Source organism: Gouania willdenowi, chromosome 18 (assembly GCF_900634775.1).
Source record: "Gouania willdenowi chromosome 18, fGouWil2.1, whole genome shotgun sequence".
Taxonomy (NCBI): domain Eukaryota; kingdom Metazoa; phylum Chordata; class Actinopteri; order Blenniiformes; family Gobiesocidae; genus Gouania; species Gouania willdenowi.
In genome coordinates, this window is record NC_041061.1 from 7422542 (window position 1) to 7449718 (window position 27177).

At 37.1% G+C, this 27177-nt stretch overlaps 1 protein-coding gene across 1 annotated transcript; it reads right to left on the reverse strand.

Moving 5' to 3' along the window:
* On the reverse strand, window positions 1-26863 carry slc7a8a (solute carrier family 7 member 8a). Its single transcript, XM_028474032.1, has 11 exons — window positions 26722-26863; window positions 17623-17827; window positions 13655-13806; window positions 7338-7463; window positions 5387-5540; window positions 5188-5311; window positions 4905-5008; window positions 3499-3595; window positions 3253-3402; window positions 1987-2164; window positions 1-1630 (listed from the first exon to the last, which is right to left on the reverse strand). The coding sequence occupies exons 1-11, from the start codon at window positions 26861-26863 to the stop codon at window positions 1473-1475; spliced, it is 1590 nt and encodes a 529-aa protein (XP_028329833.1). The 3' UTR covers window positions 1-1472.
* Window positions 26864-27177: the final 314 nt, after the last annotated feature.

Here is a 27177-nt window from a genome sequence, read left to right on the forward strand (position 1 = left end):
AACATTAGTCAGTGGTTTTTATTCACAAATATCATAACATTGGTGTATTTTTGTTTTTTTAATGCATAATAACCAGACAGGCACCAAATCACATTGTTCAACTTTTTTTACAGACATCCCACAGTGATCAATACTGACAAAACTCCAACAATGATTGGTTAGAATTAACTCCACCTGGTGGCTGATGAATTAAGACTCCTGAGGAATAAATATTTCAAAGCACCAGGTCTGACAGAGAGGTTTCTCCAAGCCTGGAGGTGGTCGGCAGTTTTTTCAAGGAGAAGGCAGTATATAATATCATATGAATGTCCACGTGTGCAGCATAAGTATTGTTACAATAATATACATCACAGGTAGGCTACAGGTAAACAACAAAGATGAGATCATTTAAGGGGTGTTTGGTTTATTCGCTGCTGGTGCCTGTAGAAATATTGCACTCAAAATGTCTTATTAGCAACAAATGCTAATCTGAGAATCAATTAAAATACAGCTTTTTTTTTTTTTTAAATCTTATTTCTACGCCTAAATAAAGCTTTGAAAGAATGATTGGAGCACAGCTAAACAATAAGATAGAAAAATACGTTCACCATTATTATTATTAAAAAAAAAAAAGAAAACTCCTTTCACACAGGCATTCACGTGTGTCGGTGTAGGAATAACAAACAAACGCAGCGGTGGTCACACTACGATTAAATCCTCCGCACTACATTTTTAAGTAGTTATTCAGCCCATGTAGTGTCGTCTAATTTGTTGTTTTCGTTTCATTAGAAATGGCATCCTGGTCTACGGTATCAAGACTATCTATCATGTGGCACTAAAATATCAAATTAAGGCATTAAACGCGCACAAAAACAAATACGTGTGCATTCTTGATCAGCATCAAGTCCAGATTTCTGCTTTCACGCGTCTCACACACACACACAAGATTAAAAAAAAAAAAAATCTAATTAAATGAAAAAGTTGGAGACCTGGATGAGTGAAATGTTTGGACAAGAGAAGCATCGACGGCAGCTGAAATCATCGAATCGGTTAAGAAATAGAAAACAAAAACAGATACAGGCGATTACAACAATTCCAATAAAAGAGAAACATTTACAGTCAAAGTGTTCGATATGAAATGAATTGATCAGATATTGAAACGCAGCGTAAGTGACCAAAATAGTGGATTACAAAAACAAAACCCTCCAGCTGTGGGATGGAGAGGATAGCGTTTGGACTGATGATGATGATGAAGATGAAGAAAGGGTGTATCCTGAACTTTTGTCTTTATTGCACTTTTTTTAAGACAAACGATTTGACGTCCATAGCAAATAACGGCAATAAAATCACTTTGATTTGATACAATGACAAACACTGAGTAAAAAAAAAATGTCGGCGACAACAGTGGGGTCGAGTGTGTTGATCAGTGAATCCACTGTACAAGTGTGTGTGTTTGAAAACTTCAAAATAAGAGTCAGCTGCCCCGCCCCCTTTCAGCAGTCTGCAGCCTTGTGGTTGTTATCTCCATCGTCCTCTGATGCTCTGGCCAACTTCATCTCCTCGCCTTCTTCTCCTTCTTCATCGTTCTCGCTTTTGGTCTCAGCAGGATAGACGACCACGCACAACTTCTGACCCACGTAGGTTAGTTTATCTGGAAGTAGTGGAGGAACAATGAGTGTGAGTTTTTCTTTGTTTAAACCCTGCAGTAGCCCCGCACGTATGTAGCTCAATATTTATGGTATTTTAAGATGTATTATTTAATTCCTTAACCATGAAAACCTATAATTCGCCACTGAGATCATGCTTTTATGCCAAATAGAACCAAAGTTGTGACAAAATATCCAAATTGGCGATATGGATGGTGGCCATCTTGGATTTCTTGATTTTGAGTGGAAACCACATGTACAAATGTTCATGCTTTCTTCCATTAGTGAACATCTTTTTGACGTATATGCTGGGCTACAGATATTCCAGAAGAAGAAGAAGAAGAAGAAGAAGTGAACTCACCGACGAAAGCGTCGAAGCACTTAGGCTTGTTTTCCCAGTAGACTCCCAGGAAGTAGACTGGGACGCCGGTCAGCATGATGGCCAGGCCGATGCCGCACACGATGGGCTCAGAGTAGAGCGAGAAGATGAGCAGGAAGGCCCAGAAGATCAGATAAATCACTGGCCAGATTAGGCTAATCTGGAAGATTCAAGATGAAAACATCCTGCGTCACAGTGTGCTTTAAAATCAGAGCTGAAAACACAGATTTATCTTTCAATATTCCATGAAACAAAACTCACTCTAATAATAAACAATAAAATGTCAGCTAAAGAATTATTTTTAGGGACGCTCCTTTTTAAGATGAATGGAATAGCCTAATGTGAGCTAAGTTCAGCTAAAACCAGTAACAGAAACTTTTATTACCAACACATTTCCAGTTTCATGTGGAAAACTGAGGTCCTCGTAAACATTTTTTTTAATTATTTTTTAAAGTTTCATACTTTTTGATTCATTCAAATTTTTTTCCCACATCAATTTTAAGCAGTTTCTCTAGCGCCCTCTGGTGGAAGGGAAATGAAGGAAGTGTTCACGGCCTCTATTTTTACCTTTGCTGACATATGTTGCCGTGACGATGGCATGTGTCCTTTGATGATTTTAGCTTTTTCACTTAGATTTTACCTGTAAATACAGTTTGTCCAGTTCTCACTGCATTATAAATGTACTTATTTTAGTTAAATCTATAATTAACTATGATAATTTCACGAGTCAAACTGAAGGCCCGGGGGCCAAATCTGGCCCTTTAGAAGATCCAATTCGGCAAGCAGGAGAATGTATAAATGACAGAGAAAACGTTGCTTATTGTGTAAATTATAAAATGATTTATGATGATATCTCAGTCCCTCCAAATACAAATTGGGTAAGTCATTTACTGTTTCTATATATATATATATATCTATGGTAGTTTGCCTCCAGGCTAAGCCCCGCCCAACACAATACGTCACAATGTTTACAAACAATCAAAGGGTCTGATTAATCTGCGGCCCACTCGACATGACTGGTCCTTATTTGAGCCCTCAACTATATTGAGTTTGACACCCCTGATATATTCGTTAATCTTGGGTAGCGAGAATAATTATGAGAAACTAATGGAACCTGCACAAGCTTTGAGCATCGCATACAAACACAAGCATTTTCATCTCCATGGATGAGCTGTCGGTGTCATTTATTCAGTGTAAACCAAGGACTTAATAGTAAAACTAAGGCAGAATAAATACAACACAATTCACCTTGATTGGTCGATGCATGTTGGGCTGTTTGATGCGTAGGACGATCTGTCCGGCCACGGTGACGCCGTAGAAGAGGTAGTTGATGAAACCCACGTAGTTGATGAGCGTGTACATGTCACTGGTGCACAGCATGAGCAGCGTGGACAGACACTGTGGAGGGACAGGGTGTGTGTGTGTGTGTGAGGCTGAGGTATAACACACGTGTGTGTTTATGTGTGTATGTGTGTGTGTGTGTGTGTGACTCACAGTGAAGAGCAGAGCGGGGATGGGGGTGCAGCGCTTCACGTGGATCATGGCCAACAGGCTGGGGAGGTGTCCCTCTCTGGCTCCAGCAAAGAACAAACTGCAGCGAGGAAGGAAAAGACAACGTGAGTGAACACACACGCACACACACGCAGGGTTTATAATCACACGGAGGAAAGTATTAATTAATTAATGAGTGACGGATTTCAAATGTCAAGGACGATTATGAGCAAATGATGTTAAGTTAGGGGAAGGTTAATGTTTTGAATTGTTAGCCCGTCTAATGGGTTTAAATGGATTTTGACCCATTTCATGAATTTTATTATTATTATACATCAATTTTATATAGTACTCAAAGTCGCTTTAGAATGAAGGGAGCAGTGTATGGGGTCGGTGCTCATGGGCACTCGGCAATGCTTGAGAAGTGCCTTGCCAGAAGGCACCGTACTGGGACTTGAACCGGCGACCCTCCGGTTCCCGACCCATGTCCCTACGGACTAAGCCACTGCCGCCCATATTAGTGATATGATTTAGATGTATTTTTCAAATTATTCATTTTCGAAAATAAATAATTTGATATTTGATGTTGTTTAATCTTTAACAAACAAAATCTTGTTTGTCTGTTCAAGATTAAAAAAAAAAAACATTTTATTTTTCTCACACTGTTTGAAAGAAAATAAAATTGATTTCACATGATCAAATATTATCACTTATATTATTTATGATGATAATACATCTACTGTATATCATTTTATAATTAAAAGTTGTGAAAAGCTTAAATCTAAATATAAACTATTATGAAATATTGATACAATTTTTTCAAAAAATAGCAAAATATGCGAAATAAATATTTTTTTTAATTACTTTGTAGAAATGTTCATCCCAGTATTCCCACTAATCTGCTCATGCCAACTAAAGTTTGAAGCTTAAAAACCTTAATGTAAATTATTGATTAAAAAAAAATGACAAAATAAATAAACAAATACATAAATGAATGAATAAACATTTTGGGTAACCAATCCACAGGCAACAGTCAGCAATTTTATGTATATATGTATATACTGTATTGTACTGTGTACAGGCCCATAAACGTACATGTTTTATTACGCTGTTTTTATTTATCTGCTGCTAGAACTGTGAAACTGTGCAAATTTTCCCCTTTGTGGGACTAATCATCTCTCTATAAGTATATGTCTATAAGCAACAAAAAACGATAAATAAATAAATAAATATTTTAGCGTATGAACGTTCCTTGTTTATTTTTTATTTTTTAAGATGGTGGAAATGTTCATCCCTGTATTCCCACTAATCTAACTCAAACCAAAGTTGCGCCAGCTTGTGATAATAATACACTAAGCTCCTCCTCCTCCATCAGTGTCCACTGTGGCCAGTTCTCCCCCCACACTAACCGTGAGGAGGTGAAGAGGGAGCCGTTTACTCCTCCGAAGGTAGAGAGAGCCACAGAGATGGGCATGATCCACGCCATGACTCCCAGCAGCTTCTCACCAAACGTCTGAATGGAGGTGACGGATGGATGGATGGATGGATGGAGGTTAGAGGTTGGATGGAGAGGGAGACACACAGGTGGATGGTTAGGTTGATAAACAGCCACTAGGGGGTGGTGGTCATTCAAATGTGCAGTTTTGAATGACCAGCGGGGGTGGGGGGAGGTTTAATCCCACCCATACTCACCACTGCCACGGCGTTGGAGGCCAGCAGCTCCTGAGGACTCATGGCCGTGACGTAGGCGATGTTGGCGAAGACGTAAACGAAGGTGACGAGAGGGATGGAGATGAAGATGGCACGAGGAAGGTTCCTGATGTCAGCAAAAGGACCAGATGTTAACAGTGTGGGCAGCCTACACATAAGAATAAAGAGCTGGGAGTCTTACACGTAGGGGTCCACCAGCTCCTCTGTCACGTAGTTGAGGAAGTTCCAGCCTCCGTAGGCGAAGGATCCTTGTAGAAAAGCTAAAGCTATCAAACCCACATCGTAGTCTTGGAAAGGCTCGAATGCGTTGGCGGGTTCCAGCCAGTAGTACTCGCCTGCATGGGGGGGGGGGACCAAAACAAAGGAGAATGAGTTTGTTTTCACTAAAAATTGTTCTATAAAAAAAACCTGCGTAGGACATAATATATGATTATTCAAATTACACACAAAGAAAAATACACATTTTTATTCAGTCCTCCAAGAAAAATTATTTCATCTTCTATAAATATGAATCTTACTAAAGCAGGGGTCTACAACTACATTAGTCCAAGGGCAAAAATGACACTGACAAAACTCTCAACTGGTCTCCCCTCGTGACCCACATTTTGCCACGGTTAATAAATCGTGACCCACTTTTCCTTTAGAATTCAACCAACCAAATTTAGTTCTTTGGAAATGGCTGTTGAAAACACATATATATATATATATATATATATATATATATATATATGTATAATCCTTTTTAAAACAAATCTATGTATTTTCCTGTGCAACATGCATGAGAGACATTAAGTATATATTTATTTATTTTTGACCAGCAGTCCGCGACCCACCCAGAACATGTCCACGACCCACCAGTTGTGAATCACTGGTCTGGATGAGACGCGTCAAACTCATTGTAGTTCAGGGGCCAGATACGGAGCAGTTTGACCTCAAGTGGGCCACAGATTTAATGAGGGAAAACGACTAATTTCAACTTTTACTGTGCCCTAGTTTACACTAAATATGTAAGAAACAGATGATGTCCAAGCAATAAGTGACAGATATCAGTCCCAAGAAGAATTTCAATTTACTGTAAATTTCCTAGATTTTGTGACCAATTTCTATTTAATTAAGTGAAATATTATGTAATAATTTGAGGGAAAAATTTAAGGATTTTGACAGTTTAATATAGAAAATGACTGCAGACTTACAATATAAGCAACAGGAGAACTGTGAGCACCTGCAAATACTGTTGAGTTTCATTTACACAATGATTCATGTTTTCTATGTCATTTTTACTTTCTCCTGTGGGCCGAACTGGATGCCCCAAAGGGCTGGATTTTGCCCCCGGACCATGAGTTTGACACATGTGGTCTAGATAATGATTATGATGACATTTAAAGCTGCGTGAGACACATTTTTTCATCAGATATAGACATAGTGTAGGCGTCATAGATCAATAAGAAAGGTTGAAATTGACACTTGCAAGTTTCTTTTGATGTCCACTGTAAACACTCGGTATATTGACACTGTTAAAAAAAAATGTTGTGCATTGCATTGTGGGATGTAGAGTCCTGGAGACGGATGCATACAAGTGTTTTTCACTTCATTCTTACTGTGATTAGTCAATGAAAACACCAGAAATGTGTAGGGTAGCCATTTTAGGGGCAAACACAATGCATCACTGTAAGAATGAAGTAAAAACACTTCTACGCACCCGTCTCCAGGACTCTACATCCCACAATGCAATGCAGGAAACTTTTCTGACAATCTAAATGAAGATAAAACAAACTTTTGTGTGCAAATGTCAACCTTTTTTTTTTTAGCAGATCTTTGATTTATTGATCTATGAGGCATATACCAGAACTAGAAAGACCTATTCATAGTCATATTTGCTGACATTGCAGAATCTTTATGAGAATGTCTCCAACATTCCACCCCCAGTTGTCACAGGGTCCTCTTCCCCCCCCCCCCCCCCCCCCCCCCCCCCCGAGGCCTTTCTTGTGCTTTGAACCCCTGCAGACGTGTTGATATTAGCAGTGTGAGTTTAAAACACAAAAAGCCCGCTGCAACTCGCTGACCCGAGCATGTCCACCGTCACAGAACACGTGGCCCGGTACGTGCACAGAGGGTTGTTCACTAGCTCTTACCCTTGCAGACCTGCACTACGCCCATGATGATGATGAGGGCCAAGGCCAGCAGCTTCCCAGCGGTGAAGACGTCCTGCACTCTGGTGGCCCATCGCACACTCGAGCAATTCACCCACGTCAGCAGCACTACAAACACACACGGAATAGGAAAATAGGCTTTATTTCACAATAAAAGCACATTTTGTTCTCATCCTATGGTATGTGTCACTTTGAGCCACTGGTTCTCATCCTTTTTGGAGTCGTGACCCCATTTTTAAATCACAAATTTCTGGCAACCCAGCAGACAAATTTATCTCTAGAATATGTTTTTAATTAGATTTTTTTTATACTGTGTTACAAATACAAAGCAGCCAGGATTAGTGCACAGATATATTTGTACTGCATTTCATTTGAGAAAGTGAAAGTGTAAAATATTTTTGTTTGAGATTGTGTGTGGTAAAAAAAACAATATATGTTTTTTCTTTTTTTTGTCTTTTTTTTCATCCTTTTTTTTTTTTCCCTATTTTTTTCATTTTATTTTCCTTTTTTTCCATTTCTATCTCCACCCCTTTTCATTATTATTCATCAAGAATAGTAATTTTGAAAATAATTCTAAAAAGAACAAAAATACAATTTCAATCAACAATTTTCATCAATTACTAGACATTTCAGGCGACCCTGTTTTGACCCCAAGGTCACAACAAAACAAAATGCTCAATATTTGTATCACTGCTCAGCTCTTTGATTACTGTGTTATTGTCTTTGCATTAAAGCAGACTTGTGAGAATAAAATCTGAATAATATTTATTTCGTCGTTATGTTATTTTATATACGGTCTCCAATTTTCAGTGATCACGGAGGTGACGAAATTCACTTCCTGAAACAGAAACGGCAAATTGCTCATTATTCTAATTATATATATATATATATATTTTTTTATTTTTTTTTATTTTTATTTTTTAAATTTTTAATCAAGCAGAAATTGCAACATGACATGGAATTTACCCTCACACGCATATTTTGATACAATATGACGCATTTACACACGTTTCCCCTAAACGGGTGGGCAAAGAGACAGACGTGTCAAATCTCGCACAAAATCTCTCGATTTGACGGAACTCACTTTCTGAAATAGAAAAGGCTAAATGACGTGGATTAAACCTTTAAATACATGTTAGGACGATGTCACACATTTCCCTCATCATTTTCTGAATCTCTAGCAAATGTAGCAAAAACATGCAAATACGTCAAATGTTGCGCTACGTAATCTCGCAGGATTTCAGGTCACTTCTGCAGCATAGAAATGTGAAAAGAACAACAATGGGTAACTTAATCAACCATATTATGTTACCATAACATAAAAAAAGGAGTAAAATAAAAATGGAATTGAAAAAAATACATTTCTTATCACTAATCTTAAACCTTTCATTGTTTAATTAATACTAATACTAATTTATATAATTAGTGCTGTCAAGAGATTAAAAAATGAATCTAATTCATCTCTTTTCTAATCGCACCTAACAATAAAGCAAACACATCTGTGGCTTTAACTCTTCAACATAACTTCACGTTTCATGTAGACTGCACTTGTTTAACACTCTCTGAACTTAACAGGACGGTACAAGAAAAAACAAAAAGAATTAAATCATAATAATAATAAAATTGCAGCCTTTGCGATTAGAAAATCCCGTTTTATGATATTGCGATAATATCGCAAATGCAATTAATCATCGTGTCATATTGCTGTGTACTTTTGTCAAACTCCAAATAAGACAAAAATACAACTTAATATGTAAATGCTATAAGTTAGCACCTCATAAACGGTGAGAACACTTTTCTGACACTGAACTTGTTGCTTTTTCTCTCTCCTTCAGAAAATAATTATAATTATCCAATGAGTTTGTTCATTTGTCAGTCACGGCGTGCTTGCAGCATGTAGCAGTTAGCACGGCCCGAGTGTCTGCGCTAGCTGTCCATGCTAGCTGCTACATGTTTAGCATTCACGGGGTCGCGGAGGCTACAAAGCTGTGGTGACGAGGCGAACTCTTTCTTGTACAGTTTGCACACAACTAGGCTTTAGTTTTCCATCCGGTGTTTTTTAAAAGCCTAAATTAACGCAAACAAAGCTGAGCAGCTCGGCAGTGTCCCGTCTTGTATTGTAGCCTGTGCATCAGTATTATGGGTAAATCGGGTACTCTTTAATTTATCGCAATTAACGCGTTAAAGTGACAGTCCTACCTATAATTCACTGTTGAAAAAGCTTTTGGAGAACAACTGTTCAGTTATTTCATGCTGTGCTATGATCATAACCAAATAATTTACAACACAGCCTAAGTTTAATTTTGTCACTAATCAATCTTTACTTCTTATGAAATATCCCTCAGCCACTAGCAGGTGTCAGTGGTCATAATGATATGGGTAAATTCCTTAAAGATGGCATCAGGTTCCGATGCACGATGTCCACACACGTGTACGAGGCCATCTGATTGGTCCTTCAGTGAGTGAATGAATGGTCGCAGACACATTCTGGGCTCCGTCCCCGCTCAGCTGTCCGTAAGCTGAGTATACAAAGTCTCTCTTTTTACACCTGCTGAGCTCACCGTGAGCCCACTGGAAAACATGACAGCAGCGACCCCGCACCGGTCCATCTGCAGGAAGAGGCTGAGCCCCTCTCTGCGTGCTTTTTGAAAGGCTACACCTTAAGAAACCTTTGGCTTGGCACCGTGAGGCCACTTAGGCTTGTAACCGGCGGCGTCTGGTCCTACGGTAACACAATCTGCTTACAGACAGATTCCTGGGTAAATTAGGACGACAACATCTTGCAAAATATTGCATAATGTTCTTCAAGAGTTCTTATTTGGGGAATTTAAGAGGCAGAGTTAATCTTGGACTCAAATAATTGAACATAGACTTCTCAAAACAAATAATTACGTAAGAGTTATGAGGAAACGAGGCACGACACAACAAACTTTCTCTGAAAAGAAGCTTGTCCAATGGAATTCAGATTGGCTGAAAGCACAAGTGATCAGAAACAGAAACAAACTTTAGAATTGGAAATACACATAAAATACGCAAGTATTTTCTGAAAAAAAGCTTTAAACATTAGCATTATGACAATATTAGTCAACAACACGTTATTAACCGTCCTCATGGCTCCTTGGAATTGATTTACTTATTGTGAAATGCATTCGTCTGTTTATGGTTTGGAATCATTGAACAAGGTACATGACGTTAAACTGTCCTTTGTGACAAAAGATGGTAGTCAACATGAGGTTTATCATTTGAGAGTGGCATGGGAGCTGTGTCTCAGATATGGGAAGTATGTACATTTTGGGACGCATCATCAGGAGTGTTTCCTTTGAATCAGGGGGTGTTTCAGCCTTTTTAACACTAGACACCCTCATCAAAGGTGGCCAGCAACAGGGCGATCAAGCCTGAGCTTGCGCCCATAACTGTTTCCCACCCTCTTCTATCTGCAGCTTTGGGCCCTTTGATCTTTTTCTCCGTAGGAAGTGTCTGCGCTTTGATCTGAAGTAGGACAGGAAAGTTTGCTCAATGTGTCAGAAAAACCACAAGAGGAGTTTGCGAAAATGCTAATTTTGAAGAAACTGGCTCCATCTAGTGGAATGGTTTTCAACCCAGAACTGTCCTTTAATGACAAGCTTTGATCCAAATTTTAACGCATTATGTTCAAATTATTCAATAAATTTGTGTAAAGATGGAGCGACAATAAAAATTCAAAAAGAGGTTCGTTTTAAAATCAAAACCAGGTGGAATTACTTGCTTTATTAATAAGTTATTCTTAATATAACTGCAACAGGAAATGAGGGATTATCAGTAATATTAAAATGGGGAAGTAAATAGTAAAGCTGTGCAGGGGAAAAAACTGGTGCAGGATTTCAATTGTACAAATTGTGGACCCAACAGCTGAAATGAACCCCCTTCAAAATAAAAGCAAGTGACACCATGACACCACTATAGTTTTCCTGTATTTGAATGCACATGTTGTAGATGGAACGGAGATCTATAGTAAACAGAAGGTGGTGACAACTAGAGAAGCTGATTCAGTGACAGCTATAGTTTTCCCAGTTCAACCAGTTCTACAGTTTTCCAAAGTTCAGCAGAGACTGGAGCAGGCCTGGGCATCTCTGTATCAACATGCAAGCAATGTTGCAAGAATACCAATTATTAATTGCTATTTAATGTGTGCAAGAAAATAATGAATGAAAATAAGTAGTCAATAGTCCTATGTGTCCTAGTAACAACAGGAGCTCCCACCAACACCAGTGCCCTTAGGAGCACTTTGAGAGAAATGAGCATGAGGTGTGAGTTTGACAGGTCAGGCCTTATACAGAGACTCGTCTTGTTTTGTGATCCTCATAACACACAGTATACACTCTTCTCCTGTGTTTGCACCCTGTCTTCCTTCATGTCTAAAACCTGCCTGCAGAATTTAACCACTGTGTGTAAACCTTGTCAAAGCTTCAGGTCAACCTACACTGCTAAGACTCCTCCCCCTCTAACCAGGCCGGAGCTCTAAAGTACAACAAACACAGCTTTCTTTCTACGTGTCGATTAAAAATGAGTAAAAACCCTTAAGGAACTACTGTATTTAATTAGTGTTTTCTTTTTGTCAGAAGCTGCCGCTGGTTAATAAATTACCAAAAATTCTCAGAAGTGATGACTTCAGCTACTTTAAAGCTGAACTTGTTTCTATAAAAGAAAAAAAAAACCCTCACAATGCTGTGAATACTGTAGCCTACTTTATTGTCGTTATCATAAAAGTTTCCACTTGACTTTATTACTATTTGTGAAATGTGTGATATTTACTTTTCTCGTAAAAAAATGTTCAATCTAAATGTTAAAATGTAATTCTTGAATATTAAATGTTAAATCTAAATGTAAATTTTAAATCTAAATGTAAATGGTAAATCTATATGTAAATGGTAAATCGAAATGTAAATAGTAAATCTAAATTTAAATGCTAAATGTAAATGTCACAAGTGAAACTAAATATTAGCTATTATGTAAATTTACCGGAAGTACCAAAATAAAAGCTCATAATATTTAGATTTCATATTTAAGGTTTAGATTTACATTTAGCATTTAGATTTAACATTTACATTTAAATGTAACATTTATATTTAATATTTTAGATTTAGCTTTAACATTTTGATTTAGATAAAGTTTCCATTTAACATTAATCCTAGCTATAATTTACTGGTTCACTGTAAGTTGGACTAAAGTTAGCAAATCACTGTCCAGCTGTTAATATCTTAACATTCGCCTTCATCCAAACAAGTCATAGTGTAAGAATTAGCTAAATTGTCAGCATTGGGATATTTATTCTCAGTAAACAGCATTGGTTGGTTCACTTTAACAAAGCACAAACTGCGTTAGTAGCTGTTACCTAGCATAAATGCTAGGTATAGCCAAAAAAAGAACTATTATTGGTTTATTAAACTCCAATAAACTTTTACTGTAGAAAATAGTCGGCGTCCAGTGTCCAACAAACATCAACAAATGTCTGTTAGAATCCTTGAGCTAGCTTAAATTCTCATTACGATGAGTCATTGTTAGCATTTGTGGTAGCGTTAGCTCAATAATACATGAAAACTCTGTTATTGATCAACTACTCCAGAAGCTACGCAGTCTTATGAAAAACAACAATAAAAGTATTAGTCATGAAGCAGCATTACATTCATGCTAAAGTGCTAGCATTAGCATACAAGTTGTCCTCAGTCAAGTTATCAATACCCAACTCCTGTTATACTCAATCAGCACCAATCCCTAAAACCAACTCACAGAAAAACTTATCAGCATTAGTTCTCAGAACAATGCTAATATGAGCATTAGCGTTATTAGCCATTTGGCGGCTTTCGGGTTTTACGCTGGAATCTGTCTGCATTTCAAGGCAAAGAAACAAAGCTGTTATTAGAATGACCAGCCATTAGGCTATTGATGTTGGAACTTAATCAATCCTCCTGGATGGCTCGCCAGTCTAGCGCGGGAAATGACAGATAAGTTATAGGGTGTCACAAAAATAGTGTAATATTCTGGTTAGAATATTTCGAATAATGATTTACCATGAATATCTAGTAAAGCAACATTTAAAGTTACATTTATTAGTGTAACCTAAATGTATAATGCCGTGACCTCCAGTGATTCCCAGAACATTTGGTGATTAATGAGTTCAACAGTAGACTATTGACTGTTTGATTAGTGAGCTGCTTCTAAGCAGATTACTGTGAGTTTGCAGTCTCAAGAATGGTTGACATCAGCAGTGGTTGCATGGAAACAGACATGTTTGCATTTTGTTCTGCTCTCGTGTTACTCACAGAGACAGACGGCAGCCAGCAGACGCAGACCGTTCTCTGGAGGAAAGCAGGTCGGGAACAAAGGCTGTAGAACATAATTGGAGAACGTGAGCGCGATCACAGCCTGGTTGGTGGGGTAGATGACCAGCACGGCGATCCACAGTCGCAGGAAGCTGGGGAACAAGGAGGGGCGGTGTTAGGGTTACAAGCAGATGCAGAATGAAGGTCATAATTCATGCAAACAATGCCGTGCTATGCTTCTGTTTCCTTGCCTCTTTGGGGGATTTGCTTTTATTTTGATATTTAATAATAAAACAATCAGTAGACCAGCTTTTAAAATGTATTATACATTCCTTTTGTACAGTAAGTTTGTTTGATTCCAGTTTCATGGAGCACCGATTGTAAAGTTGTGCATGCTATAATAAACAGCAATGTTTTGCAACATTTCACAACAAACCACGTTTACTTTTGACCAGATTTACAACAATATCTGTGAAATTTGTGATATTTACTTTTCTCGTAAAAATATGTCAATGTTAAATCTAAATGTTACTTTTAAATATAAATGGTAAATCTAAATGTTAAATTTAAATCTTAAATTTAAAATCTAAATGTTAAATCTAAATGTTAAATCTAAATGTTAAATCTTAATTTTTTAAACGTGAAATCTAACATTTAGATTTAACATTTAACATCAACATTTAGATTTATATGTAACATTTAGCATTTAGATTTAACATTTATGTTTAACATTTACGCTATATTTTTATGAGAAGAGTACATTTTCACAAATATTGCTGTAAATCTTTTTTTTTTTTTTTAAATGGTTTGTTGCAAAAAGTTGTTGTTTATTTCAGCATGCGCAACTTTACAATCTGCCCTCCATACAGTTTTGAATAGGTTCTTTACTATTTATTTATGCTAATATAATACCGGTAATACTTCCTTGTAGCTTATAAAACAACCCATAATCAAACACCTCGCTGATGATTCTTTGAAACTAATTTTGTTTGAGACTTTTAAGTAACGCATACAGTCAAAAGAAAAGCAAACACCTACTTCACTATGAATGTGTGTTACTACAGTATGTGTAGCACAGACAGAGCATGGGATTCTCTGAAGGGATCAGTGCACTCAGCTGCATTCATGACGCCATAACTCATTGGAATGTCAACGTTATGGAGGCCTAAGGTATGCATACTATAGGTTTCCATAACACTATATGAGCAGTAATCCCATTAGCTGGAGGTTCAATGGCTTCATTTCGACCAAAAGCTGTTTTTTTGTATGTTTAGCACATTTCACTTTTGACTTTGATCATACACTTCAAACGTTATTTTTACATGGAGACTAAGTAATGCAATCACATTATAGCCATAGCTATCAGAATAGAATGACATTAGTCTGAGTGAACTAATAGTTTGTATATAATTATAAAGATTTCTTTTCAAATCTAATACTGAAAATGTAACATGCACTGTTAAAAAATAATAATATATAAAATGTAACGACTGAATCTTGTCAAACGTAAGATGGTCTAATTGTAAAACAAAAACAAAAAACAGCTAATATTGATTAAATCAGCTTTATTTCCACTGAAAAACGTTAAATAACTGATCATTGATCTGCTTTATCGCCCTGCGATGGACTGGCGTACCCCCGCCCAGCGCCCAATGAGAGCCGGAAATTGGCACCGGCAGACCCCCGCGACCCTGATAAACGGGAATTAGCGGGTTTGAAGATGGATGAATGGATGGATGATCTGCTTTACTTTTGGTAAATATGAACTTGATATTAATAAGACTGTCCAATATTCTATGTTCTATATTCTATTCTGAAATATGAGTTATGACCAGGTAAAAATCCATCCATCCATCCATCTTTTCCCGCTTAGCCGTTTCCGGGTCGCGGGGGCAGCATCCTCAGTAGGGAGGCCCAGACTTCCCTCTCCCCGGCCACTTCCTCCAGCTCTTCCGGGGGGACCCCGAGACGTTCCCAGGCCAGCCGAGAGACATAGTCTCTCCAGCGTGTCCTGGGTCTTTCCCGGGGCCTCCTTCCGGAGGGACGTGCCCTGAACCAGGTAAAAATAAAAAATAAAAACCTTATTTATTAACAAAAAATAAATAAAAGAAGTTGAGAAACTTAAAAATAAAGTACAGGGGAGAAATATTGTATAAAAATATGGTACTTAATTTAAAAATGTTTGCATTTATTTTATAGATTATTTAATCTTCAAAAATTTGCATGTAAGGTAGAAAACATAACGCTCTAAAACACGTGTCAAACTCAGGGCCCGGGGGCCAAATCTGGCCCTTTAGAGCATCAAGGAGACAGTAAAAATGACAGAGAAAACATGAATTATTGTGCAAATTACCAAATAATCCAGTTTTCACAAATATAATGGAACTCCACAACATTTTTGTTGAATTGCAGTTTTCCTTTGCTTATATCACATGAATGAAGGCATTTTTAATTGCAAATTGTAAAAATAACTACATTTTTCCACAAATCATGCAATTCCACAAAATTCCTTTAAACTACACAAAAATTGGTTATAAAATCAATAATTTTTAAAGTAAAGATGTTGTTTTCCCCAACCTAAAATCTGCATCCTACTTGAGTTACAACTGGTCCGTATTTGGCCCCTGAACTAAAATGTGTTTGACACTCCTGCTCATCTGTCGAGAAATCTAAAGGGTGTGACCTGTAAGAGACTCTTTGTACATGAAACTTGTTTTATTTTGAGCACAGTTTCACGGGCACTTCCTTTTTGTTCTTAAAGCCACATTGAGGTTATAAGATATTAAAGTCATTAAAACATACAAAAACAGCTTCTCCACCCTTCATCAACACAGCAACCAAAAGATCAGGATCGGCACAAGCAAACAATCGTCTGAATAGGGTTTATTTATGCTAGCTGAGGAGGATGCAGGGGGAAAATACGGTAAAAGTAACCCCTTGATGTGCCGAAAGTCTCTGTACAAAAAGAGCGTCTAAAACAACCCTCCACTGTTTAGTCTCCGCTCGTATTTGAATGCAACGCATCCTTGTGATATTATCCCAAAACAATGGTCTAATCTTTGTTTACATTCTGAGCTGAACACCGCGCCAACAAACGAACGTAAACTTTGTGCTGTTCCCAAGCTGTTCCTATAGAAACCTTCGCCCTTTGTGGTTGAAGATCAACAATCAGGCTGGTACAGACATAACTGAATGATGTGGTAAAGTTTAATATATTCAGACACTTTGATCCACTTTAATCTCCTGACATGTTTCGACTGACAACTGCCAGTCTTTGTCAGAGGCGTCTGCCACTTTGATGTTTCCTTCGAAGTTTTCTTGACTTCCGCATAGTAATTCCAGCAAGATTCAACTACTGGAATTACTACGTGGAAGTCAAGGAAACTTCAAAGGAAACATCTAAGAGATTGTCAGGAGATCAAAGTGGATTTCCTGAGGAACATTTGTCGGAATAAATGAAATATTATTCAAAAAGAGGACAAAAAGAATCTTGCTGGAATAGACAAAACTGAATGCGTCCTGTTTAAATCCCTACTGAGGCTTTTATGGGGATTCGACCCAGTTAGAAAAAGGGATAAACTCTCACACCATTACTCCTATAGGAGGCCAGTTTTCTTTAGAAATTAGGTCATATACTTATACTATACTGGTAAATAGGGCTTTTTATGGTCAACTAGGGATTAAACTGTTTTCCCAGGGCTTGAAACTGAGTTTTTTTCATTGAAAATAAGCTTAACCTTAACTGTAAGGGCATCTGTTATTCTTCTAAAAAGGCATTCCTAATGCTGGTCCTTTGTGGCAACTAAACACAAACCGCGAAAAAAAACTGAATCAAGGGGCTTGCAGGAGATAAATTTCACAAAGACTTATCGTCAGTAGGAAAAAAAAACCTGACTTCTTCTATTACTACTTCTTTGAAATTCTAATTTTCAAGCTTTATAAACATCTTCAAAGACATGTTAACATACCCGGCCAAGCCTCCAAAGATGTCCTTTACGTAGGAGTAGTCTCCTCCTGACTTGGGGATGGTTACACCCAGCTCGGCGTAGCACAGCGCTCCGATAGCGGTGATGATGCCAGTGATGATCCAGACAATCAGAGCCACGCCCACAGAGCTGGCGTTCTCCATCACGCCCTTAGGACTGACGAAGATACCCGACCCAATGATGTTACCTGGAGGAAGGACATGTTGGGTTTGAAATTGGCAATAAAACTGTTCATAAAACTTGGGTTTCATAAACTAAACTAAAAGTTGGGTTTGTTGAACTCAGCTATAAGTTACCTTTATTAAACTAAACTTAAAGTTGGGTTTATTAAACTAAACTTAAAGTTAGGTTTTTAAACTAAAATTTATGTTGGATTTATGAAGCTAAACTAAAAGTTGGGTCTGTTCAACTAAACATAAGGTTAGGTTCTACCTTAAAAGTAGGATTTATCAAACAAAACTTAAAACTGCCAAAAAGGATGAAAAACTTGAGCTTGCACATGAGGAAGGTGTTCACGGGGTGTTCGGGTGCGGCTCCGGACAGTGAAAGTGGGAATAAAAAGAGGAAATGGCGTAAGAGTAAATATGACTAGCGGCAGCTGAGACCCTGACAAAGCAGAAAAAGTGTTGAGTCGGCAAGAAGCGAGAGTCGGGTAAACGAGTTCAGAAAGGAAGACAATGCCCTGACACGACACATGACTGTCAGACAGTAGGTGGGCTCGGATCCCACATGAAAGACTTTTCCCTTGCAATGATAAGATGAGGTCAGAGGTCAAGAGCGTCCAATTGTGTTCCAATGACTGATATGAGAACGCCAATAAAAAGGTGTCAAGGGTGTAAGGTCTTAACTCACTGACTCAATGATGAGCTGAGTGGCATTTTACAGTACAAAAGTCAAAGATATGAACGCTGCTGTCACACTGTGTGTGTGTGTGTGCGTGTGTGTGTGTGTGTGTGTGTGCGTGTGCGTGTGTGTGCGTGTGCATGTGTGTGTGTGCGTGTGTGTGCGCGTGTGTGTGGCTCATTTAACTCCTAATGAATGGTATTTTTTATGACCAATAAATTCGGCTACACCATTGAGTTTTTTGCCACATCAGCTTTTTTCCTAACTCAGTGCCATCAAGTAAATTAGTTTATGTGTAATACAAGTAATACAACTCTCGATTTTACCCAGGCCAAAGTCCCTCAATTGACTAATAAATTAATACCATAAGATAATATTTAAATCATCAGATAAGTAGGCTGAGTGGAATTTTACAAATCTGAATGTTTTACTTTTATTCACGTAAAGCACAATGACTTACCCTGTGTATGAAATGTGCTATACGAATAAACTTGCCATGCCTCAGAATGTATATCTACTAAATACAGCCTGACACTGGAATCATCCTCTTAAGTTTATGATTTATTTTGTGTGAAAACTAACAGTTGATAATTATTATAATCTACTATCGACCAAACGTCCTTAACTTTCTATAATTATGTCAAAAATTATTGCCGCAAGTTTCTGTTGCTGAATTAGAACTGGAATTTAGCGCGTTAACAGCTAACAGCATTTAGCCATGTTAAGCTAGCTAAATGCCAGTTTAACATGCTAAACTTGCATTTGGCATGTTAACGGCTAATGCTAATCCTTATTAAGTTTTGAGGTAATTAGTAAGTAATGTATGTGAAAACATTACATTTTCACCTACTATGGCAAAGCCTTGTTGAAACAATGCCTTCTTTTGCTAGCTAACTGATGCTTAAATTAGCAATACAATATATAGGCCTGTAGCTTTTTTACTGTCTTGGTTGCTACTGTTAGCTAAATGCTAACCCTTTAGAAAGGCACAAAGGCCCAACATTAACTAAATATACTACACACATTTGTACTTTAAACAGCAGCTGTGGATAGAATACCAACAATGTAGCAAAATAAATTCATGTTAAAAGAGAAATCTTAAAAACAACATTGTTGATTAGCCATATGCTAGCGGCTACTTGCTAGCATAGCAGTTATATCAGCAGGCAACATAGTGACTCTAGGAAAAGGTAGAAAACCTGTAGATTGTGTTTTAATTTAATGATTAAAACCAGAGAACTGTAAATGAGTTGCTTTTATGGGTACTTCTACTTTTTTTTTAGTATATTTTTAAATTTGTTACATTTCTACACCCAACCGTTACTAAGTAAATTATTATTTTTTGTTTTAAAATGATCAACGGACATTGTGAAAGTACAAAAAAAAAAAGTGAAATTACCAGACAACAATCAAATAACCCATACATTCTTTTTTGATTTTATACAAATGCATTTGTGGAAAATGATGTAATTTCCAATTGTGCAAGATTTGGTTTCTTCCTTTTTAAGTTTATACATGAGATGTTTACTGTCTGCGGGGGAACTGTGGCAAGGTTTATTACCAACAATAAACGTGAGGGGTGAAAGTAACTTTTACTTTGAGTACTATTTAATTGAGCTACTTTTCACTTGTGCTTGAGTACAATTTTAATCAAGTAACAGTACTTCTACTAGGATATATCAGTACTCTTTACACCTCTTACATTTTACATATGCTACGCTCGCGATCTAAGTACAGTAGGTGTTTGTGCTCATGACTGTTTTCTTATAGTGCTGGCACTTTAAAAAAAAAAATGACTCTAATCTCTTTACTCCAAAAGTTGGATTGAATTCACAGTAATAACCTGCAGATCTGTTGGAGATTACCAGCCTCCATATGCATCACGTGCTAACGCCTGCTAGCTTATGTAACTCCAGCTAGAGGCAAAAGGTAGAAAGGAACCTGTAATCTTTGTCCTTTATTCACTATTGACATCTTTACAGCAGAGACGCTTGACCTTTGACGTCTTGGTGAATGAGCTGACTCGTGCAAAAATATTTCTCGAAGAATTCTGCAAGCATTCGTAAAGAAAGCTCTAGATCAGGAATAAGCAACTGGTGGCACACGAGCTGCACACGGTCAAATTTTGTCCGAACCCCCAAACAAATAATCAAATGGCTTAAAAAAAAAAAACGCTAAATGAAAATGAAGCTAAACTACACAAAATGTCAACCAAAATATGCAAAACAAACACACAAAAGGACTCCAAAAGGACAAGAAACCTACATAAAAGAACTCCAGAAATGCCCAAACTTCAGAAACATAAAAAATTACTCACAATATACATACATTATCAACAAAAACACACAGACACAAAAAGACACCAAAACGCCCCCCAAAAAATTACTCAACAAAGTGAAATGTAAACAGAATACACTATGATACTGATTTAAATTGGATTAATCTCCAACTAACCAAACATTCCCTGTCAGACAGGAGCTGTACTACGAACGTCGATCAAAACACACTAATTTAAGCCAAGTGATTTCACCCGCAGTACGTGCGCGTGCACATGAAAGGGGTGGAGACTGCAGCGTCCGACCAATCAATGGAGAGAACTGGCAGACTGAGCGTCTTTACAATGAATGGGGGAACAGCTTATGATCTTAAACAAATATAATGAATATAAATCCATGATGACAGTGAAGAGCAACAGTATTAGTGCAGCGCGCAACAGGAGGTGGAGCTTTTATACTCGCTTAGATCTGATCCACTTCATAACTTGGTCCCGACCAGGTTAGGTTGCTTAAGTTTAAAATGATGAATAATTCAAATCTATAATTCACACCAAAACAACCCAGTTGTTACAGAAAAGTCAGGAAGCTGCTGACACTGTTAATGCGTGAAAGCCTGTAATTATTTATAATATTAATCCATTGGATGATAAACAGACAGCGCTCAGCAGTTAAACTTTATTACAGCACACACGTGTTTCTTTTAAGTACACCTATTTATCACACACACTGGGATGAGAGATAAGAGCACATTGTTTAACTGTAGTATGTCCTGCTGAGGCAGTCAGCGTATAAATGATGAATGAATATATTAATGATTTATTTAACCCGTCCGCGCATATGATCGAGACACAGGCTTTATCAGCAGATTGTAAATCAGTCCATTAGATATAAATCTATATCTTTCCTAAAAGATGTCATTGGTAAATGAAAGGATTGCATTTGTCCATTAATAATCTTCTTTCCTAAACGCAGCTGTCAGATCTGCACTAACCAGGATCTTCTATCAATGGGCAGGTCGTTTTCTAAGAGATCTGATTGGTCAGGAGGCGGAGCTTTAGCACTCGCTAAGATCCAAGCCAGAGGTTTAATTGCCATAGTGATTAAGCTCCAGCGAGGTTCGTAGTCCAGCATACACTGATTAAATCCTGGAAGTTAGCGCGATAAGAGGTAATCTAGCTTCGTAGCATAGGCCCTAAAGGACAACAAAAAATACACATTATTCCCAAAATACACAATTATCCAGACATATAAAATACACAAATATCCAGATATACAAAAAATTACTCCGAATTCCTTTTTCTTTCCTGTATTAATGCTCAGATTAGTTATTATTCTAAATGCTGACATGAACTTTGATAATGTGGCCCTCGGATCAGATTTTTGTTCACTGTGTATTTTCAGTCATTACGTCCTTTGAACCAGCAACATGTACAGAAATGAAAAAGTCCTTTTTTTATTATTTCAAAACTGTGATTTTATTATTACAGTTTATCTAAATTCTTGAATGACCGTCAGATTTGAATCAGAACATGTTTTTAAGTGTTTCATTATTCATAATCTTTTATTATATTAAATCAATACCTTGACCCACACAGTGTGAGTGTGTATGCGTGTGTACGCAGCATCGTGGCCCTTATAAAGCCCTGTATGATTACTACGTATAAATCCTTGTTTAAACAACCATAGAACCTCAACGCCTCCATGGTTATTACTACACCACATATTTCGGTAAACTAAAGAGCTTTACATCGGCATCTTTAATTTTTTCCTGGTTTTTTAGAGCAACCAAAAGCAGTACAAGTTGGCATTTTGACCAAAAAAGCTGCTAAATGACCTAAAAAACAGGCTGAATGTTTCACTCCAATAAGAAACAATGGGATGTTTACAGGCAGTGGGGCCGTGTGACATCATCAATCAGGTCATTTCAAGATGGAGGAACACATGCTTGCCCTGTGATGGACTGGCGCCCTGCCCAGGGTGTACCCCCGCCCAGCGCCCTATGAGAGCCGGAGATGGGCACCGGCAGACCCCCGCGACCCTGTTAAACGGGAATAAGCGGGTATGAAAATGGATGGATGGATGGAACACATGCTCTAAAACAATAAAATAGTCCCATTTTTAAAAGTTAATAAAACAAATATGGTGCAAAAATAATGTGTTTTGCTAGGCATAAATCTTCTAATAAGTCAATTTTAATGGTTTCAGGCCACATTTGTGAAAACAGTGGAAAGTGACGGTAGCTACAATGCTATAATATTACGTTTAAGTTATGGTTTATCGGCCAGCTGCGATTGCGATGTAGTACTTGGTCTTAACTCCTCTCTCTATTCCCACATGGAGACACGTTTTGGTTGTTTTCCTTTACTGGACGTAACATCATGGCGGAACAAAACTGATCTCTGGAAGTGACCAATCGAGGCACAAAAGATGAGAATAGTGTCCCCAACTAAATAGGAAAAACACATTCAAAGCAGATTCAAACCGGCAACCCTCTGGTTACAAGTCACTCCCACCCCTGCCAACAACGTTTAAACTACCACCAATGAAGTGGGCCACTAGCTCAGGGTGTGGCTGCAGTAGACGGACGTCGGCGGGGTTCTTAAGGATCTTTTACACGTCGCTCAATTTGGCCTCCAGCTTCTGCACGGCGGCAGAAATCAGACCTTTGCCTTTCAGCGAAGGTGTCATGTGTTGTGCTCGCACCGCTCCCTGAGAATCCCAATGTGCCGCCACGCACGTTCCCTCTAGCCCGTTTTTTTCCACTGTTACCGTGGAAACGCATGCAGATGAATGACTCATCCCGCCTTTCATCTCTCCATCCTAGTCAAGGTCAACATGGAAGACCTGGGTGTGTATCGATGTGTGTGTGTATGTGCGTGTGTGCGTGGTCTCGTGGGATGATGATGATGATGATGAGACAGCACTACCTGTTTGCTCTGCTCACTGAATAGAAAAGTAACCTCAGTGACAGGTTACATCAGTTCTCTCTCGATATTTCCACAACACACACGACTGATGTGATAATAACTGTATTGGTTGGTTTCATCAGAAAAAGATACAAAAACGGGTCATTTTGTGACTTGTAGAGGTTTGAGGAGCATCTTTAGGAGTTACAAAGAAAATTAAAGCTGTTTTTACACAATTACTGAATAATCTAGTGCAGGGATTGGCAAATGTATCAGTATTCATGTCAGAATTTAGAATAATGACCAAGACTGAGAAATACAAGAAAGAACAAAGGGTTTGGTCTTTGTTGTCTTTTTTCATGGTTTTTAAGTTGTTTTTTTTTAGGATTTTTTTGTTGACAATTTGTATTTGTTGTTTTGCGTGTTTAGAAAATAATTTTGTGCATTTTTTTTACCATTTTGTATTTTTTTTCCTGTCATGTTTTTTTGTAATTTTGTGTTTTGGGAGTCATTATGTGTGTTTGTTATTATTTTGTGTGTTCTCGTTGTCATTTTGTTTAATTTTTTGCAATTAGCAGAATTTTGTTGGTGAGGTAATATTTTTTCATTCGTTTCTGTATTGTTGATTTGTGTATTTTTCTGTCATTTTGTTGACATTTTAGTGTGTCTTTGGCATCACGTGTTGTTGTTTTGTGTTTTTATAGTAATTTTGTGTGTTTAAGTGGTTGTTTTTGTATTTCCTTGTTGTTTTACGAGCAATTTTGAGTGTTTTGGTTGTTATTTTGTGCCTTTATGTTAATATTTTGTGGATTTTTCTGTAATCTTATGTGTTTTTAGTTATTTTATTGCTTTCATATTCTTCCAAATTCCTAAATTATGATTTTTGGGGACTGATCTGCACAGTTAATGTTTGAAAAGCCTTTTAAAGACAATTTAAATTTCTCATAAACCCTGATGTATAAGTGTAAAGTTTGGAAAATGCACTTTTGGTTGATTAAATACATAAAAAAGATGGATGATTTGAAACAAACTCATTAATTTCAAAGGTTAACGTGTACATTTGCCACTAGACACAGTTGAAACTAGCTCACAATTAGACACACTGAGAAGTTTATCAGTGAGAAATGTTCAACGCTTGGCTGATTACCAGCTGGAGGACGGTGAAAGGTGGGGTCGTATCCCAGTAGGTTTTAATAGAGACATGTAGATCCTGTTACAACCAAATCAGTGTGTGTAGCCTTTTGACCTTTAGCACCTGTAAGAAAACACCTTCACTCCGACAAGTGTCGATTCAGCCTCTGGGGCTATTTTTAACCAATTCTTGGTGCTTTATAAGTTTTTCTAGTTACACACTCAGCTGCCTGAGTGTAAAGTGGCTTTTAATTCATTATAAAATGGTGTGTATTACCCATATAACCTGTTCAATTTAGAGATCTGCAACATGACAAATTAATCCATTATTGCGTTTTTTTGTTATTTTACCAAAACATGAATTACATATTTCTGCAATTTTGCTTGTAATCGTTTTAAAATAAATATTTCAAAACGTAATTTTAATCAGTTTTTTTTTTTTTTTAAACCAATTTTTCAGGCGACTCCACATGGGGTCACGACCCCAGGGTTGAAAAACACAAAATTAATGGTTACTAAAGGCTGAAAAGTGATTAATTCAAATTATTCCAGCAAGATCATTTTGACTTCTTTTTGGAAATAATATGTTACGGTTTAATTTATTCAGACAACTTTTCTCTTTGAAATTTACTTTGAAATGTTCTTTGATCTCCTGACATGTATTTCGACTACAAAAATGGTCAGTTTTCCTCAGGGGCATCTAGCTTAAGAGTGGCCAGCCTGAGAGAACTCTCAAGGACACATGAAAGCCATCAGTAGATGCCTCTGAGGAAGACTGACAGTTGGCAGTCGAAACATGTCAGGAGATCAAAGAAAATGTCAAAGTAAATTTCCTGAGAAAAGTTGTCTGAATAAATGAGTGATATTAAATGAGTGATTAATTAATTAATTAATTCCTTTTTTTAAGTTTCTAAACCAAAGTGTTTTTGAAAAATTATTTATTCATAAATTAATTAATTAGTTTTTCTCTTTATCCTTAGACAATAATATGGTTTACACTCAAGCATAAATATTTTTGAATCTTTTTTCCAATAATAAACACAAATAAACACATATTTTTGACTTGCATATTCTGATTTTATTGTTAAAAAAAACATGGTTGTTCAGTTGTTTTTTTTAAATAAAGTTGTTCATGTTTTGTTTTGTTTTTTAAATGTTGTGTTTTTTCAAAATTAAAGTTAATTAATGAATTCCTTTTTTCTCTTTATCCTTAGACAATAAAAAGGTTTACACTTAAGCGAAACCCACATTTACTGACAATTTTTAAAGCTTTTTTCCAGGAATAAACACGAATTAACACATTTTTTACCTGCACATTCTGTTTTTATTGTTTAAAAACTTTCTTTCAAAAAACACCTGAACAAACCATGTTTTTGTCATTTTGAGTGAAAGTTTATTTTTAGTTATTTATTTTAACTTTTACTCATTTTTAAAAAATGTTTTTAATAATTAGTTTTTAAAAATTAAGGTAAATTAATTTGTTGTTTTTTCTCTTTATTCTTAAACAGTAATAATGTTTACTCTTAAGCATATTTACACATATTTTTGACCTGCAAATTTTGCTTTTATTGTTTAAAAACTTTATTTAAAAAAAAACTAAACAAACCAAGTTTTTCATTGTTTTTTTTTTTTGTTTGTTTTTTATCTTAATTTTATTTAAAAATATGTTTAGGTTTAAAAAAATAAGAAATATGGTAAATTCATGAATTAGTGCTTCTCTCTGTCCTTTGACAGTAATGTGGGTTACACATGAGCGTAAATGTTTTTTGAAGCTTTTTTCCAGGAATAAACATGATTTAACACATATTTTGGACCTTCACATTCTGCTTTTTATTGTTGAAAATAACATGATTCCCTGCACTATAATGCTCCGTGTGCACATAAACCCAACAAGAATAAAAAGGGAAATAAAACCAGTGACTCACCTACAATAATACCACAGGCACTAACCAGTCCGATCTCCTTCTTGAGCGCGACCCCTCCTCCGGACCCGGACTCCTTGTCCCCTCCGGCAGCATCCTTAGCTGAGCCCGCTGTGCTGCTCCGTTGTCTGGGACCGTCTGCCATGTTTTCCTCCTCTGTTCTCAACTAAAGTCTGTCTTTAAATCTCTTCTTTAATCGGCACTTGAAGCCAGAACGTGCACAAAAACGTCTCCGTTGCGCACACCAACCACCACGTTCCCGGTAACGTGCCAAGATGTTGCTCTGGTGAATGTCGGACAAAAATTAAAATTAAAAAAAATAATAATAATTATTAAAATAAAATGAAAAGTTTATTGGGAAACCTAAAAGTAATAAAAGTCCTTATTTTCTGGTGAAAACTTCTGGAAATCCAGTCACTTTCTACACAAAGAGGTAATTTGGAGTCCACCTTTTAGGCT

What these genes read in the sequence shown, in the direction of transcription:
- slc7a8a (XM_028474032.1), bottom strand. Translation starts at nt 26,863, where the DNA reads ATGGCAGACGGTCCCAGACAACGGAGCAGCACAGCGGGCTCAGCTAAG. An exon ending in GCTGGCTGCCGTCTGTCTCT is followed by an intron (nt 7,464 to 13,654) that starts GTGAGTAACACG and finishes GTGTGTTTGTAG; the next exon opens with TGCTGCTGACGTGGGTGAAT. An exon ending in CCTCCAACGCCGTGGCAGTG is followed by an intron (nt 5,009 to 5,187) that starts GTGAGTATGGGT and finishes ACCTCCATTCAG; the next exon opens with ACGTTTGGTGAGAAGCTGCT.